Below are 15,792 nucleotides of genomic sequence, written 5' to 3' on the forward strand. Positions count from 1 at the left end.
GAATATGAGAGGAGATTATCCCTAAGATCCAAAGAAAATCCTAGGGAATTTTTTAGATATGTGGCCAGTAGGAGGAGAAATGACTGTGGAAGAATGATATTGTGGGATAAAAATGGGAATAGAGTGACTGATGCAGAGGACATAGTAGAATTGTTCAATGAACACTTTATTGGAGTATTTCATCCTGAAGGAGTCAGTTTTAATGCTAGAGGGATAGGGCAGGTTGAAGATTTAGAGGTACAGAAGGAGAGTGTGTTTCAAATACTGAGTACTCTGGATGCCACTAAAGCTTTGGGACTGGATGGTATTTCACCACGAGTTTTGAGAGAATGTGCTAGGGAACTGACAGTGCCTTTAACCTGGCTTTACGATGAAAGTCTGGCTGCGGGAAAGGTGCCCAGGGAATGGAAGGAAGGTAAGATAGTGCCATTGCATAAGGGTGGTAACAAACTGGAAGTGTCTAATTATAGGCCAGTTTGTGTGTCATCAGTAGTTGTTAAGATCTTGGAGAAAGTAGTGAGGGACCGTATACAGCATTGGGCAGATGAGGGTAATGTTATCTGTGAGAGTCAACATGGATTTGTGAAGGGGCATTCTTGTTTTAGCAGTATGATATCCTCTTATAATGAAGTTACAAGAACATTATACGAGGGAAAGGCATATACTGCAATTTTCTTAGACTTAGCGAAGACATTTGAAAGGGTGCCACATAATAAGCTGATATTTAAGTTGCAGCACATGGGTCTGGATGACAGATTGGTCAACTGGATTCAGGATTGGCTGTCTGATAGGTATCAGAGAGTTGTGTATGGTGGAGTAGTTTCAAGGAGGCAAGGGTTACAAGTGGGGTTCCACAGGGCTCAGTACTAGGACCTATATTGTTTAACCTTTATATCAATGACATTGCTAAAAGATTGCAAGGGGATATTCAGTTGTTTGTGGATGATGCGAAGCTGGGAAGGATTATTAGTAATAGTGCAGATGTGATTATTAGTAATAATGCAGATGTGGTAGCCCTGCAAGAGGATTTGAATAAGGTAGATAGATGGGTAAATGAATGAGGATGTCAGTATAATGCAGCAAAATGTAAGGTCTTGAGGTTTGGGAAACATCGATGGGATGCTGCTTACTCTGTGGGAGGAGTTATGCTCGAGGAAGTAGGGGAGATAAGAGATCTGGGGTTAATGATTGATAGAAACCTGAAATTTATGGGACATATTGCAAAGGTGGTGAAGGTAACACAGAGGATTGCTGCAATTATGAGAAGGACACTGACCTGCAGAAATAAAAGGGTTATCATTCCGTTGTATAAGTCTCTGATCAGACCACAGTTAGATTATTGTTCTCAGATTTTGGTCCCCAGGATTTGAAGGGGATAAATTAACTGTTGGAAGGGTACAGAGACGGATGACAAAGATGGTTTCAGGACTGTACAATTTTGGTTATGAGGATCAGCTGAGGGAATGTGGACTGCAGAGTTTGATGGATAGAAGAAGGAGAGGTGATATGATTGAGACTTTTAAACTGTTGAGAGGTGGTTGCAGGGTTGACACTGGGGGAGTTCTTTTGCTTGGTTGAACAGCAGGAAATTAGTGATGACAAGAGGCCATCCCTGGAAGTTACGAAAGGAAACTGTTTGCAAGATGGTGAGGAGTGGTTTCTTTGCATGGAGGGTGGTTGAACCGTGCAATGCATTGCCTGATGGAGTGGTGAGAGCGAGAACGGTCAATGAGTTTAAGGAGTGGTATGATAGACTTTGTGTTTCTTAGGGGGAACCTCCCCTCGATGAGTCTTGACAGACTTTATGTTCTCAGGAAGGAACTCCCATGATGAGTCTTTTGACTCCATGGAGACCTGAATAATAATAATAATAATAAAAAGTCAAGATAAAGTAGTTTGCCACTAATTGCAACTTTGATCAGGTTTCCATTGTGATGATGGAATGTTGGATAAAATTCTGAGATGAATAACTAAGGAAGTATCAAGATGTTGAGGAAGCTCTGCAATTTAAACTTCCTCAAGGTAGTATTAGCATTACTTCCAAGTCTCCATAGAGTCTGAAACTCATAATGGAAGGCTGAACACTCACATAACAATAACTATCACACCTTGCTTTGAAGGTATTTAGCACTGGGGCACTCATCATCTTCCTCAGCAACACATTCTACTCAATTACTACCTGCTATGCAAAACATCTCCTTTTAATTTCCTTATTTGCATGAAATTTGTACAGTTTCCAGGATGACTCACCAGTTTATACAGCTCAATCATATCACTTCGCCTCCTCCCACTCTGCAGACCGTATTTCCTTAATCTGCCCTTATACTCAACATTCCAGAGTCCTGAGACTCTTAGTTATTTGCCTCTGCACTCTCTCCAATATTTTCCTATTACCAATACAGGGTGTTCGGGATAAATTTGACAGTTTCGTAAGGAAAAAGAAAATCTTCTTTGTATCTATTAAATTTAATGAATTGACAAAAAAACATTACAGGCAGAGTTAATTACAATACTATCAACAAGATTTACTCAAAATAACCACCATTAGCATCGATCACAGCTTCAATTCTGCTTCGGAACCTCGAACAAGCTGATGCTACAGTCTCCCTGGGAAGGGCCGCAAAAACTGTTTTAATTTTATCCATTAACTGGGCTTTTGTATTACTGGAAGTGCGATTGGTGTCTTTTTCAACTGCGCCCCATACAAAATAAACCATGGGGTTAAGGTCTGGGGAATTTGGAGGCCAAACATTTGGACTGGTGAAGTCGTAGAAATTTTCAGACAACCATTTTTGACTTTTCCCAGAGGTGTGGCAAGGGGCCGAATCCTGCTGCCATACATACGGCCTACCATTGGCTACCCTTGTTATCCAGGGCTTGACTACAGTTAGCAACTCCACGAACAAAGCCCGAATTCCAATGCCAGGGTTCTTCAACACCTGTTCCTGCAGATTTGCAAGGAATTCTGCTGTACGAACGCAATCAGATCGTCTGCTAGGGATCTTTCTTCTTGCTACATCCTCGTAGTCACCATTGCAAGTCTCTAGTTCATGCCTGATTGTTTTTACTGTATTCAGGGAGCATTGGGCAGCAGTCGTAATATCCTTATTTTGATGGCGGGCACGAATCATCATGATACAAGTTATTCTCTTCCATGATTCAGGTGGGTTCCAGCTATCCATCCTTTCTGACATCTTGTATATGAATGAAGAAGGGTCCAAACTTTTAAATGAAGAGAAGTGTGTGTTAATACATGTAACTTACGGAAAAATATAATTAATTATAAATATGTCAAATTTATCCCGAACACCCTGTATAGCCAGGTTTTTTTAAAAAAAATTTTTTTTTATTATATGTTGGGCCCATATACAAGAGGTTGGCTGGTCAACCTATAGTATGTTAGTACCGTATATGGGTGGTGGGTTGGGAAAGGAGAAACTTGTTTACATTTGACTTAAATGCCTGTATGTTGTATTCCTTGGGAAATATGTCAGGGGAAGACTATTCCACAGTACTGCAGTAGTAGGGATGAATGAGGAGGAAAAGAAACTTGTTCTGTGGGTGGCAGCTGTATGTATTCCAATGGGCTTAGTACAGAGCGGAGGAATTATTGATGCTGTTTCAGATGAACATTTCCCATGGAAATATTTATAGAATATACAGATTGCAGAGACCAAGCATCTATGTGAAAGTGAGGGGAGCGAGTTGGTGAGAGATGGGTCATTTATTAATCTAATTGCTCTCCTCTGTATTGAGTCAAGCATTTTAAGGGAGCTTTTAGGGGCCCCCACTCCAGATATGAGAGCAGTATTCGATAGCTGGGTAGATTTGTGACTTGTATAATGTTAACAGCTGTTTAGAGGTGAAGTAGTGTCTTGAGCAAAAGAGAAAATCCAGTTTTTGGAAGATGAGGATGCAATGGTTGTGATGTGTTTATGCCAGGAGAGGCTTGATGTCAGGGTAATCCCGAGAGAGAAATTTCATCTTGTCTGGGAATTTGAGTGTTATCGAAAACAATGCTGGGGGAAAATGGTTCTTTTTTGTGAGAAATAAGACAGAACTGGGTTTTACTAGCATTGAAGTTGACGAGGTTATCTGAGCCCCATTGTGGGATGGCTTGGAAATCAAATTGCTATTACCAATATAGCCAGGTTTTTATTTATTTATTTTTTTATTTATTATGTTGGGCCCATATACTAGAGGTTGGCTAGTCAACCTATAGTACATTAGTACCGTATATGGGTGGTGGGTTGGGAAAGGAGAAACTTATTTACATTTGACATAAATGCCTGTATGTTGTATTCCTTGGGAAATATGGCACAGGTAATCAAATCTGTGCATAGAAATCAAAATGAGGCCTAATTGTGTCTCATAATTGTGAATTATCACCTCTATATCCATACTTGTGAGGGTTCTATGCATTATGTCAAAAATTTTCTGAGTAACTCTTACGAGTTTTGGTAATGTGTCCCCTGATGTTCAATTCCCTATCCAACAACATTCCCATCTAGCCTCTTCCACCTCCTGAAGCAAAATTCCTCCATTATGATACACCTCGTTCCATTTTTTTCTGGTCAAAGTGCATAACTTTACACACCTAGCAACATTGAAGTGGTATTCCTATTCTTTAGCCCAAAGCACCAACCTATTCAAAATCTCTTGCAACATCACATCACATCATACTTCCTAACATTGCTTTTTCTAATTTAGCATCATCAGCAAACATATGAATATCTCTTATCACATCATGAATTATGTCATTGATATATAAATTAAACAATAGTGGTCTCAGAACAGAATCCTTTGATATCCCACTTGTGATGACCTTCCTTTTTGGGCTACTGCACCACCATAATAGACAGTGTGTTGCCTCCTATCAGTTAACCATTCCTATAACTAAGCTACCAACTGACTGTTCCCCCCCCCCCACCACTCAGTCTTATCCTGCTCAATTTCAACAGTGGTTTATCATGTGGTACTACTCTATCAAATTCCAGATAAATCTGTATAAGCATCTCTTCTGTCCAATACACTAGTCACCCTATTATAAAATGTAACCAAGTTATTAAAGCAAGACTTCCAACAAACCCATGTTACTGTTTCAAAAGATTTCTATTCTCATCAATTCAGGTTTGTTTTCTGTCTTCTAATAAACCTCTCTAACATTTTCACCACTGCACTTGTTATAACTGGCCTATAGTTGGACACCACTGATGGAGTCTCTCTTATGCAGGGGCACTATTTTTCCTGCTTTTTACTCTTCTTGTAATATTCTTGCTGCCAGACTTCTGCTAAACATCCAAGTCAAGTACATTGCCAGCTCTTTCACACTTACATATATTATGGGAATGTGTGAAAGAGCTGGGCAGTGTACTTGACTTGGATGTTCAGCAGAAGTCTGGCTACAGAATTGGATATTCCATCCAATTCTGTAGCCTTATTAACATCAAGGTCACCTAGGTTTCTTAGGGACCAGAAGGTGGTAGAAAAGATTCAGAGACAAGTGAACTAAGCTGGTGACAGGTCTGTGGAATTCTCTCTATGATAGTTTAAAGGTTTGTGGGCTACATAGTTTAGTTGATAGGCAGGCAAGAGGACATCATAGAAACTTTTTAAGATATTAAAGTGGATTTATAAAATTGATGCACAAATATTTTTTCAATTTGTGACAAGTAGTCTGAGAATTCAGGGCATAAATTAAAGATGCCAAGAAATTATACTCTTGGTTTCATCCTTTATCCAAGTATAAGCAAACAAAGTTTGTGCATGAAGTTACTTCATGCACAAACTTTGTTTGCTTACATTTGGATAAAGGATGAAACCAAGAATATAATGTCTTGGCATCTTTATAATATCACAAAGTGGAAAAACTTTCAACATCTATCTCTCTCTCTAATCCAGAGTATTTTAATAATAAGATGTTTCACCTTTACTTCATTACTTCAACCTTCACCTGGGTCTGGCTCCCACTGATTAGACCTCAATAAAGGTCGAAACCAATCTGAGTAGTTTTCCCTTCCCATAATGCATAGCATTATACATGTCTCTAAGGATATGTACTTTGCATTATGGGGTACTAAAGCAATTGATGTGAAGCATTAGCCTCTATATACGAGTTGCCCTGTCATGAAGTTTTTTTATTATTACGTGACACCTCCAGGGAGTCCAAGGACTCATTGTGGGAGGGCACACTACTCTACTTTGCTAAATATCTCTCATCCTCTCCACTACTACTTAATTCTTCAACTATGACACTACTATCATCAACGGTATCTATAACCCATCACCAATAACAGTATTTTTTGTGTCTGTAAATTGCATGTGTTCTGAAGACCGATTTGTCTGTACGCAGGATGAAAAATCCGAGTTTCCGGGATAAAAAACCCTGCTACCACCGTATGAGATCAGCTAACTCACCTTCAATTGAAAAAGCCCATTTAAGGGTTCCCCTCATCACTTCATGCACAAACTTTGTTTGCTTACACTTGGATAAAGGATGAAACCAAAAATATAATTTCTTGACATCTTTAATTTATAATATAACTAAGTGGAAAAACTTTCAAAGGGCCATCTGTGGAAGTTGAGTAAGAGTATGGTTAGTAGGGATGTGCAGACCAAATATTTTGTATGGGGAGTGGTGAATAAGTGGAATGGATTGACAGGATTAGTTTTGGGTTCTCTGACAGTGAATGAGTTTAAAAAGAGGCATGATAGGCTTTGTGTGAATGATAGTTAGTTTGGGTTTCCCATGATGAGTCTCCAGAATCCATGGAGATACCATATAATAATAATAATAATAATAAAAAAGATTACTAATATTCTAAATACTTCCCATTCTCGAACTGTCAGTCTTTTATCCTCTTTCCTATTATTATTCAACACTATTGTTGAATTTAGTTATTATGGAATTGACCATATATAGTTAGAAAAATATACTATTTTATTCATCCTTAAGTTTAATAGCTGTGACAGCCATGATCAGTAAATCAAGTATTATCTTGGTGTGTAATTGTTCTATAAAGGTGGCTGTTGCAGTCATGAAACATGAGCAGAAATTATCCCAACACAATAATTAATAATTATATATTTATTTATATATATGTATATCTGTGTGTGTGTGTGTGTGTATTATTACATATTGCATCTGGATTTTCCTGGATTAATTTTCTCCATTATACTACTCTTCGATGTCTGTCCATCAGCTGCCCTCATCACTAGCTTCATATCCATTCCCATCCAGATAGAAATTTCGCAATTTGGTGAAACTAACTGTGAACACCAAAAGCTAGAATTTCAGGAATAATTATGTTTTATTGCTTATTTTACTGCAATTGCATTTTTGCTGCTATAGTCGTAATCATACTGCAGTATCATCAGGACCACATTCTCCATATTCATTATACCTGCAATATCTATACTGTAATTCTTATAATTCTTATTATGGCTTAAGTCATGTAGATAGCAAAGGTTTCCAATTTAATTTTCAATATATGATTTATTGCAGTATGTTTTGAATATATCAGAGCATTCATCTTCAGATGAGAATTAATTTTATTGGGCATCTCCATGAGTCAGACTCATTGCAGAAAGACCAGCACTAACCATTCTTTATACAGTACCTCATATTTCTCCTTGAACTCATTCATTGATAGAGCACTCATAACTGCATCTGGCTACTTATTCCCCTATTTGCCATCCTCCAAGAAAAAAATCTAGTCCCGACCCCCCCCCCCTAAGTTTTAATCTCTTACATTCTCTGTAATATTGATATTTTCTCTCTCTCTCTCTCAATTCTATGGATAATTTTGCTTGTTTTAAGTACATTGTGTTTCACATGAGCAGGTGATAATAGCATCATCTATATGCTTCTGTGCTTTTCTATATGAATTGAACTTCATGTTTGATAAGCAAAGCAGTGTTCTTTTTGGACTGTTATCACCAATAACTAAGTTGTTATTGGTCATAAATTTTTGATTTTTGCTTGCCATCTTAATTTTCAAATATTCTGTATCAGGAAATCTATGCTGTCTTGCATCTGAATATTGTGAGTATATCAGATGCCTAAAATTAAATTTAATATCTTTATTTTTTACACTGTTTAAACAATAATAAAATTCTCCAGAAAAAATAAAAATCGTGTGTATACACACGTATTTAGACATACACGTATGTCTAAGTACATATTAGCCTAATACAAAAAGACCACAGAAATGAGGAACAGTAATGCTCATTAGCAGTAAAAGAAGCAATAAAACATGTTTATACCTAGAAAAGCATTGATTCTATAACATGGATCATGAAGTCAGAAGAAACATTATTTCTTTGATTAACAAAAATGTTTTTATGGGTCCTGTACAGTTATAAATTACTTTATGATATTGTAAGTTAGTAACTGATTAGCCTGGTTGACTGAGTAGTTAGCATATCCACTCTCGGACCAACAGGCTGTGGGTTGAAATGCCACAAATGGCATGGATGTTCATGATTGTCTTTAGATGGGAGATAAATTTCACTGCCTCGTGTGGGATAGAAGACACTCAGAAGAATCGAAATACACTGAATAAATTATTTAAAAGTTGCAGTAACTGTTATCTCTGAATGGACAGTTCCTGTGCTAGATAATATTGTGAATTAGAATATTTTGAATTAGAATATCAGTGAGAATTTTTATGAGATTTATATTCATTTGAAAAGAATTTCCTAAATGAAGAGGAGAAAGTGAAGAGAAAAATGAATACAGGAAGGAGGCTCTGTGGAGAATAACTTATCTTCACTCTATAATAGTTTGGCCTGGGGATAAATGGAAGTAAAGGAACTTGTTCACACATTCCTTGTGGTTTAGGTTCCAAATCAAAATAGGATTTGAGTGCTCTTATCTTCTATCTATCTATCTATCTCATAATCAATGCACATTACAGTAAATGTAACTACACTTCCATTTTCCCCAGGTTTGACATTACAGAATGAATGAATAGAAGGTGTTCTCTTCTTCAACCAATCCTCTCTCCCTTTTATTCTACTTTTCCTTCTGTTCATTCTTCTTCCCCCTTTTTTTGATCTTCTTTCCAGAAATCCTTTCTAAATTTATATAAATCTCATCATTCTTTCCAGTATCCCAGTTTTGTCAGCTAGTATTATTAATCACCCAATCCAAGTCAAGACACCTTTATAGCTTTCTGTCCTCTTTGTTAATGCTTTATTATAGTACAAACTTATTGCTGTGAACAGATATTCTAACTTCTGGTATGCTAAATGGAAGTTTATTGAAAATGCAAGAATTTAAACTGCTTAAAATTCACCATAGATTTGTAATATGTTCACAAGATCTATTAAGGGGAGGGGGAGGTCTCGAAAGTTTTGATAAACACCTAGAACAAAAATGATATTAAAGCAACTGATGAGTCTCAGACTCTATGGTGGTCAGATGTTAATAATAATAGTAATAATAATATAACCACAAGAAAGAACATATGAAGATATAAGAATATAAGAACACAACTTATCTTCATAACTCTGCTACTAGTTTGTTCATTCTTCTGTTTATATCAGTTGCTTTAATATCATTTTTGTTCTAGGTGTTTATCAGAACTTTCCAGACCCCCACCCATCCCTTGTACATGTTTAAAGTATTCAAATTTACAGAAGGTACATTTTTTCATTTAAAAAAAAATCTATATCTATATATACATATGTTGTCGTTTTCTTTTACATAGGGTGACAATGGCCCTCCAGGTCTGCCTGGGATTTCTGGTGGTGATGGTAAAGCTGGCCCTCAAGGTCCTCCAGGACTTCCAGTATGTATAAATTTCCATTTAGTATATTTTAAAGTGCTAGACCTAACTTTGTCAGGTTTGCTACTTGAGGCATTTGTTGTGTTTGCTGCCATATAAAATATTATTATGAGTAGTGTCATCTGACCTCCATGGAGTTAGAGACTCATCGTGGGAAGTACACACTATTGCACATAATGCTCATCCAACCATGCCATAAACTGATTCACTATATCTACATTCACAACACACTCAGGCAATGTTCTAGTCACCAACCACTCTCATTGCAAAGAACCTTTTCCTCACTTCTCTGCTCACACCCTCCTTATACAGTTTCCAGCAATGGCCTCTTGTTCCCATTCTATGAAAAATCTCTTCCATGTCAACCTGATAACAACCCTTGACTAGCTGGTATGTCTCTATCATATCCCCTCCCCCATCCTCTTCACGAGGCTTTGCAACTTATATTCTCTCAATCTGCCCTCGTACTCCACATTCCAAACACCACTGACACCTTTGTCAATCTTTTTTGAACCCTTTCCAACATATCCTCGTCACCATGAAACCGATTGATCTATGTGAGGCCTGATCAAGGCTTTATACAATAAAATCATAACCTCTCTATTTCTGCATGTCAGGGTCCTCCACATCATTGCCATCATCCAATGTGATGTCTTCACAACTTGTGTAATGTCTCCCCTGAATTGTAGGTCCTTGTCCACCATCCCTCCTAGATCTCTCATCTCCTCTACTTCCTTTAAAGTTTCCCCACCACGTGTATACTTTGCACCTGATCATTGCTTACCAAATCTCAAAAGCTTATACTTTTCAACACTGAACTGATAGTTCTGCTTACCTGCCCATTCATGCAATCTTTTCAGGTCCTCTTGTAAGGCTATAACATCCACTTTACTCTGCATTACTCTCCCCAATTTTGCATCATCTGCAAACAGTTGCATATCACTAGTTCAACCTACCCCAATATCATTAAAAACAAACTGAACAACAGTGGTCCCAAAACTGACCTCTGTGGCAGACCACTAATGACCTTCCTCTTTTGGAAAATTGCACATTTTGAAAAACCAGGTTTTAGTTAAGGAATGGAAGGTCAGAGTACGGTGGGGAATGTATGTTTCCATGCCAGTGAGGATTACTTTGGTTATAAGTTCGGTGCATGTTGGTAGGTCGGAAGTAATAGTCCAACCATGGGAATGAGGCATAGAAGTTGCAGAGGCTGTCCCACTTGCCACTGTTATAATGTCAAACTATTCTTGTATGGGAGTGGCTGTGTAAGCGTTGTTGCATGGGGGAGGAGATGAGCACTAGGTTGTGGTCAGAATTGCCTAGGGGCCCTCTACATTCACTGTGTATTTGGAAGGGTCATTGGTCAGGAAGAGATCTATGGTATTTGGAGAGTGGTTCGGGTTATCAGGTATTGTGGTTGGCATGTGAACAAGTTGTGTAAGGTAGTGATGGCAAATATTTCAGTATCTCTGCCTACAAGATCTGCAGCTCAAGGAGGAAAGCTAGTTGGTGTCGTGGACATTAAAATCTCCTAGGAGGATGATTTTGCTGTTGGGAAAGTGGGACTGGAGAAAATCAATTTTTAAGGAGAGGAAATTAAAGAGCTCAGAGTGGTTCGTTTCATTAAGGAAGCTATAGAGACAGCATATGAATTTGATTGAGTTGGGAAGGGATTTCTTTCATCCAAAGAAGGTCAAAGTTGGGCGATTCTAGGTAGGGTGCTCTCTGGCAAGGTATGTCGAAGTGGATGTATAGATGCCATCCTTGGGTCAAAAGGGGTTAAAGGGTGTGGTTGTGAGATTTGAGTTTTTGCCAGAAAGAGTAGGTGGGTTTGATTTACTGAAGGTGGTAGTGGACACTATTGTTGTTGCTTTAGGCCAGGGAGTTCCATGGGAATCTGGAAGACATGCATCTCAAAATTAGTACAATGAGTACAGGTCAAGCGATTATGATGGGGGGGGGGGACTTCAACTATGGAGATATAGACTGGAAGGAAGAAAGATCACATGGCAGGACGGAAATAGAATTTATACACCTGCTAAGAGATAATTACTTAAGGCAGCATGTGATGGAGGGGACTAGGGGTGGGAGAGTATGGGACCTGGTCATAGGAGCAGACGAGCTATCCATAACCAAACTGACCTCATTTCCTTCAATCGGTGAAAGTGACCATGAAGTCTTGACTTAGGAGATTGTAAAACATGAGAAATATTTTATCAAGAAGGGGTATATATAGAACTACAAGGCAGGTGATTATGATAAGCTTTGGAAGAAGCTTAAATCTGTGCCATGGCATAGAACACTGCAGGGTAAAGATGTTAGTGGTGCATGGGAGAGAGTTAAGGTCATCTAGAGGAAGCAGTGTTAAATTGTATACCTAAAGTAAGGAGGGTTAATCAGGTAGGAGTTAGATGGATGAGTAATATCATTAAACACGAGCTGCAGAAGAAGAAAAAGCTGTGGAGGATATATATAAAGAGAAAGGTGACCAGCATACTCATGAACAGGACAAGGCTCAGGCAAGGAAGGTGACCAGCATTGCACGGAAGGCAAAATCAGATTATAAGAAGAATCTGGCTGAGCAAGCCAAAGGAAATCCCAAAGAATTTCTTTGTTTGTGGCAAGTTAGAGTAAAAATGGCTATGGAAGATTAACCTTAGTAAGTAATGATGGTCATGAGGTGACAGAAGCTGATAAAATAGTCGAGTTACTGAGTGACCACTTTTCAAGGGTATATCATCCTAGTAAGGTTACTGCTTTAACATATGTGATAGATACTAATGTGGGAAGAGAGATGGATGAATTGGAGGTTCTTAGGATATTGTAGAATCTCAGTGTAAGATTTTTGCAAGAATGTGCAAGGAAACTGATAATGCTTCTGACTAGGCTCTTTAAGTTTCAGCTCTGGCAGAGTTCCAAGGAAGTGGAAAGAGGGCAAAATGATTCCTTTGCATAAGGGAGGTTGTAACACTGCTGTAGAAAATTATAGATCAATCATTATCTCAGATGTCGTGGTAAAAGTCCTGCAAAAATTGGTCAAAAAGAGAATTTTTTTGGCTTTGTGAAGTGTTGGACACGGTATGATGAGATGTGTGTGTAATAAAAGGACCTCTCAGATGAGTCTTTGACTCCATGAGGTCTTGGGGTAATAATAATAATAGAGTACCAGCAGAGATGGATAAAGGAAATGGCTGTATGGTGATTCTTTTCCAGATTTTGTGAAGACATTTGACAGAATACCACATGGAACTGTGTTGGGCAAATCAGACCAAATGGTGATGGATATGACACTAGTTAAGTGGATAAGACAGCAGCTGATGGACAGATATTAAAAAGTGTGAAATGAAGTGGCAGAATCGATGGGGAAAAACAGGTGACTAGTGGTGTGCCACAAGGTTCAGTGCTGGGAACATTGCTGTTTAATTTGTACATAAATAATATGAGAGATAACTTGAAGGGAAATATTCAGTTGTTGTTGTTTGCTGATAATGCAAAATTAGATAGAGTAATAGTGAATCAAGACCTTGTGGATAGCTTGCAGGACAATTTAAATAGGCTCTCAGTATTGGCAAAAGATAATGGGTATCAGTATAATGTGGAGAAATGTAAAGTTATGCATTTTGGAATAAACAGATTACAAGCTGTGTATCACATTGATGGCACTGTACTCCATGAAATAGAGGAAGCTAGAGATTTAGGGGTGGTAGTAGACAGAGAGTTAAAGTTTAGAGGACATATTTCTAAGGTTGCTAAAGTAGCAAATAAGATTACTTGGCTATTGAAGAACAGGCTAACAATTAGAGATAAGGGAGTTGTTATTCTTCTTTATAAGACTTTGATGCATTCACATCTGGATTACTGTGCTCAAGTCAGGTCTCCTGGGTTTCTTGGGGATGTGGAAGCGGTGGAGAAGATTCAGAGGCGATTGACCAAGATGGTGAGTGGTCTGTGGAATTCTCCCTATGAAGATAGATTGAAGGTTTGTGGATTGCAGAAGTTGGTTGGTTGGAGAAATAGGCGGGGGGGGGGATATAATAGAAACATTCAAGTTGCTTAAAGGTTTTTATAAGATTCATGCAGCAGAAATATTTCAGAACTTGGCTGGAGAGGTTAGAACAATGGGTCATCTCTAGAAACTGAATAAAGGTGTGGTTAGTAGGGTGTGAGGACTAGATTTTTTGCTTAAAGAATTGTGAATGAGTGAAATGAGTTGCCAGAGTCAGTTGTGAGTGCTTTGTCCATTAATAGGTTCAAGGAGAGGTATGGTAGATTGTTTGGTTAGTTTGAGTCTCGTGCAGTGAGTCTTCGGACTCCATGGAGGTGGCCATACTATAATAATAATAATAAATAGTAAGTGAAATACAGAAAACAGTAATAGGAAATGATTTATATTTAGTTTCAAGCAGGATAAAGTTAAATATCATGTTGAAAAGAAAAGTATGCAAAGAAGTTTTATAAAGAATCAAAGTCGAGCAGCTTCTAAAGGTGAACTCTAGACTTAATTACACAAGTTTTATTTAAAAAAAATTAATGAGTTTGAAAACAAGAAACAATCCTTAATTATTCAGTGGATGCCTCTGATGAAAATATTGATTCATCCAGAGAGGCATTTGAGGTTGTCTGCAAGAACAGAAAAAGCAGAACTCCACGGTGGACTCGGGAAGTCAAAGCAATCATGGAAAAGAAGAAAGTATATAGAAAGTTCCTGGCAAGTAAGAACATAGAAGATAAATATCAGGAGGGTGCCAAATCACATATTTTTATTGTTAAGAGAGACCTCCAGGGAGTGAGGGACTCATTGAGAGAGAGAGAGACCACATATCACCTGCACTAACTGTCATTCCTTTTCTTGAATCTATTCACACAACCCACACTCACAACTTCCCAAAGTAATCCATTCCAATCATGCACACTATTCTACAAGAGAAAAGGAATGACAGTTAGTGCAGGTGATATGTGGTGTCTCTCTCAATGAGTCTAGCTCTAACCCCACCTCCCATGTTTCACTACTCTCCCCCCCCCCCCATAAAGTGAAAAATTCCATTTAATACTGTATGACCCTTTCAGAAGTTTGTAAGTCTCAATCATATTATTCCCCCTTTTTCCTGTTTGCTAGGATCTGCAGTCCCACAAATGCTCAACTGGTTTCATAATTTGTACTTTACAATCCCGTATCATCTTTAATACGCTACCTTGCTCTCTCTCTCTCTCTTTTCTTACCCCCCCTTTCCTCCACTGTATCTGTCATCACAGAAACCAGGAGACAAGACCTATTTACAATAGTCCAAATGAGGTCTTATCAAGGCCTTATGAAGAAGCAAAATGACTCATTTATCCTACATGTTAAGGTTTATTTCAGAATTGCCATTATTCTCTGAGTTGTATTTGCAATCTTTGTCATGGCCCTTGAACTTCAACTTCCCATCTGCTAAAACTTCAAGATCCTTAGCATGATCATTTTCCTCTAGCATAATCCAAACAATAAATATAATATGACATTAGATATCTCATTACACCAAAGTGCATATATAAGCTTGCATTTACTAACATTGAACTGACACATTTTTTTACATGCTCACAATTTGAGCCTATTCAAATCATTCTGCAAGTACGAGGGTGGTCTGAAAAGTTATCGGCCTTGACCATAGATGGCAACACTATCTGCAAGATTTTTTTTCAAAGTTGGTACATCTCTCATAAGCATCCATGTGAAATTGCAAGGTGTTCTATCAAGTAGTCTGAAGCAAAAGTGTTGTCTGTATTCCTTGAAATGGATAAAATTGATTATTGTGTGGTTATAAAATTCTTTGTAAAAGAATGTTTAACACCAAAAGAAATTCATTCGAAGTTCATAAAAGTTTATGTTCACTCTTCTCCTTCATTTTTTGACAATTAATAAATGAGCTTCCGAGTTTAAATGTGGCCGTACTAGCCTTGAAGATAATCCATGTGAAGGACGTCCAAAAAGTGTGACAACACCAGAAATCATTGATCAAGT

The 15,792-nt window shown here is 38.0% G+C and overlaps 1 protein-coding gene across 10 annotated transcripts in view; it reads left to right on the plus strand.

Annotated features, from left to right (window-relative positions):
- Window positions 1-15,792, plus strand: part of LOC150099238 (uncharacterized) — an 825,097-nt gene that overhangs the window by 380,886 nt on the left and 428,419 nt on the right. For all 10 annotated transcript variants that reach the window (XM_090403353.1, XM_090403348.1, XM_090403355.1 and 7 more), the window contains one exon: window positions 9,714-9,794. In XM_090403353.1, the coding sequence (XP_090259479.1) occupies window positions 9,714-9,794 (81 nt within the window). The remainder of the gene's footprint in view (window positions 1-9,713; window positions 9,795-15,792) is intronic.

Source organism: Typopeltis vanoorti, chromosome 14 (assembly GCF_054136105.1).
Source record: "Typopeltis vanoorti isolate ZY-2024b chromosome 14, IOZ_Tvanoo_1.0, whole genome shotgun sequence".
In the NCBI taxonomy this organism is placed as follows: domain Eukaryota; kingdom Metazoa; phylum Arthropoda; class Arachnida; order Uropygi; family Thelyphonidae; genus Typopeltis; species Typopeltis vanoorti.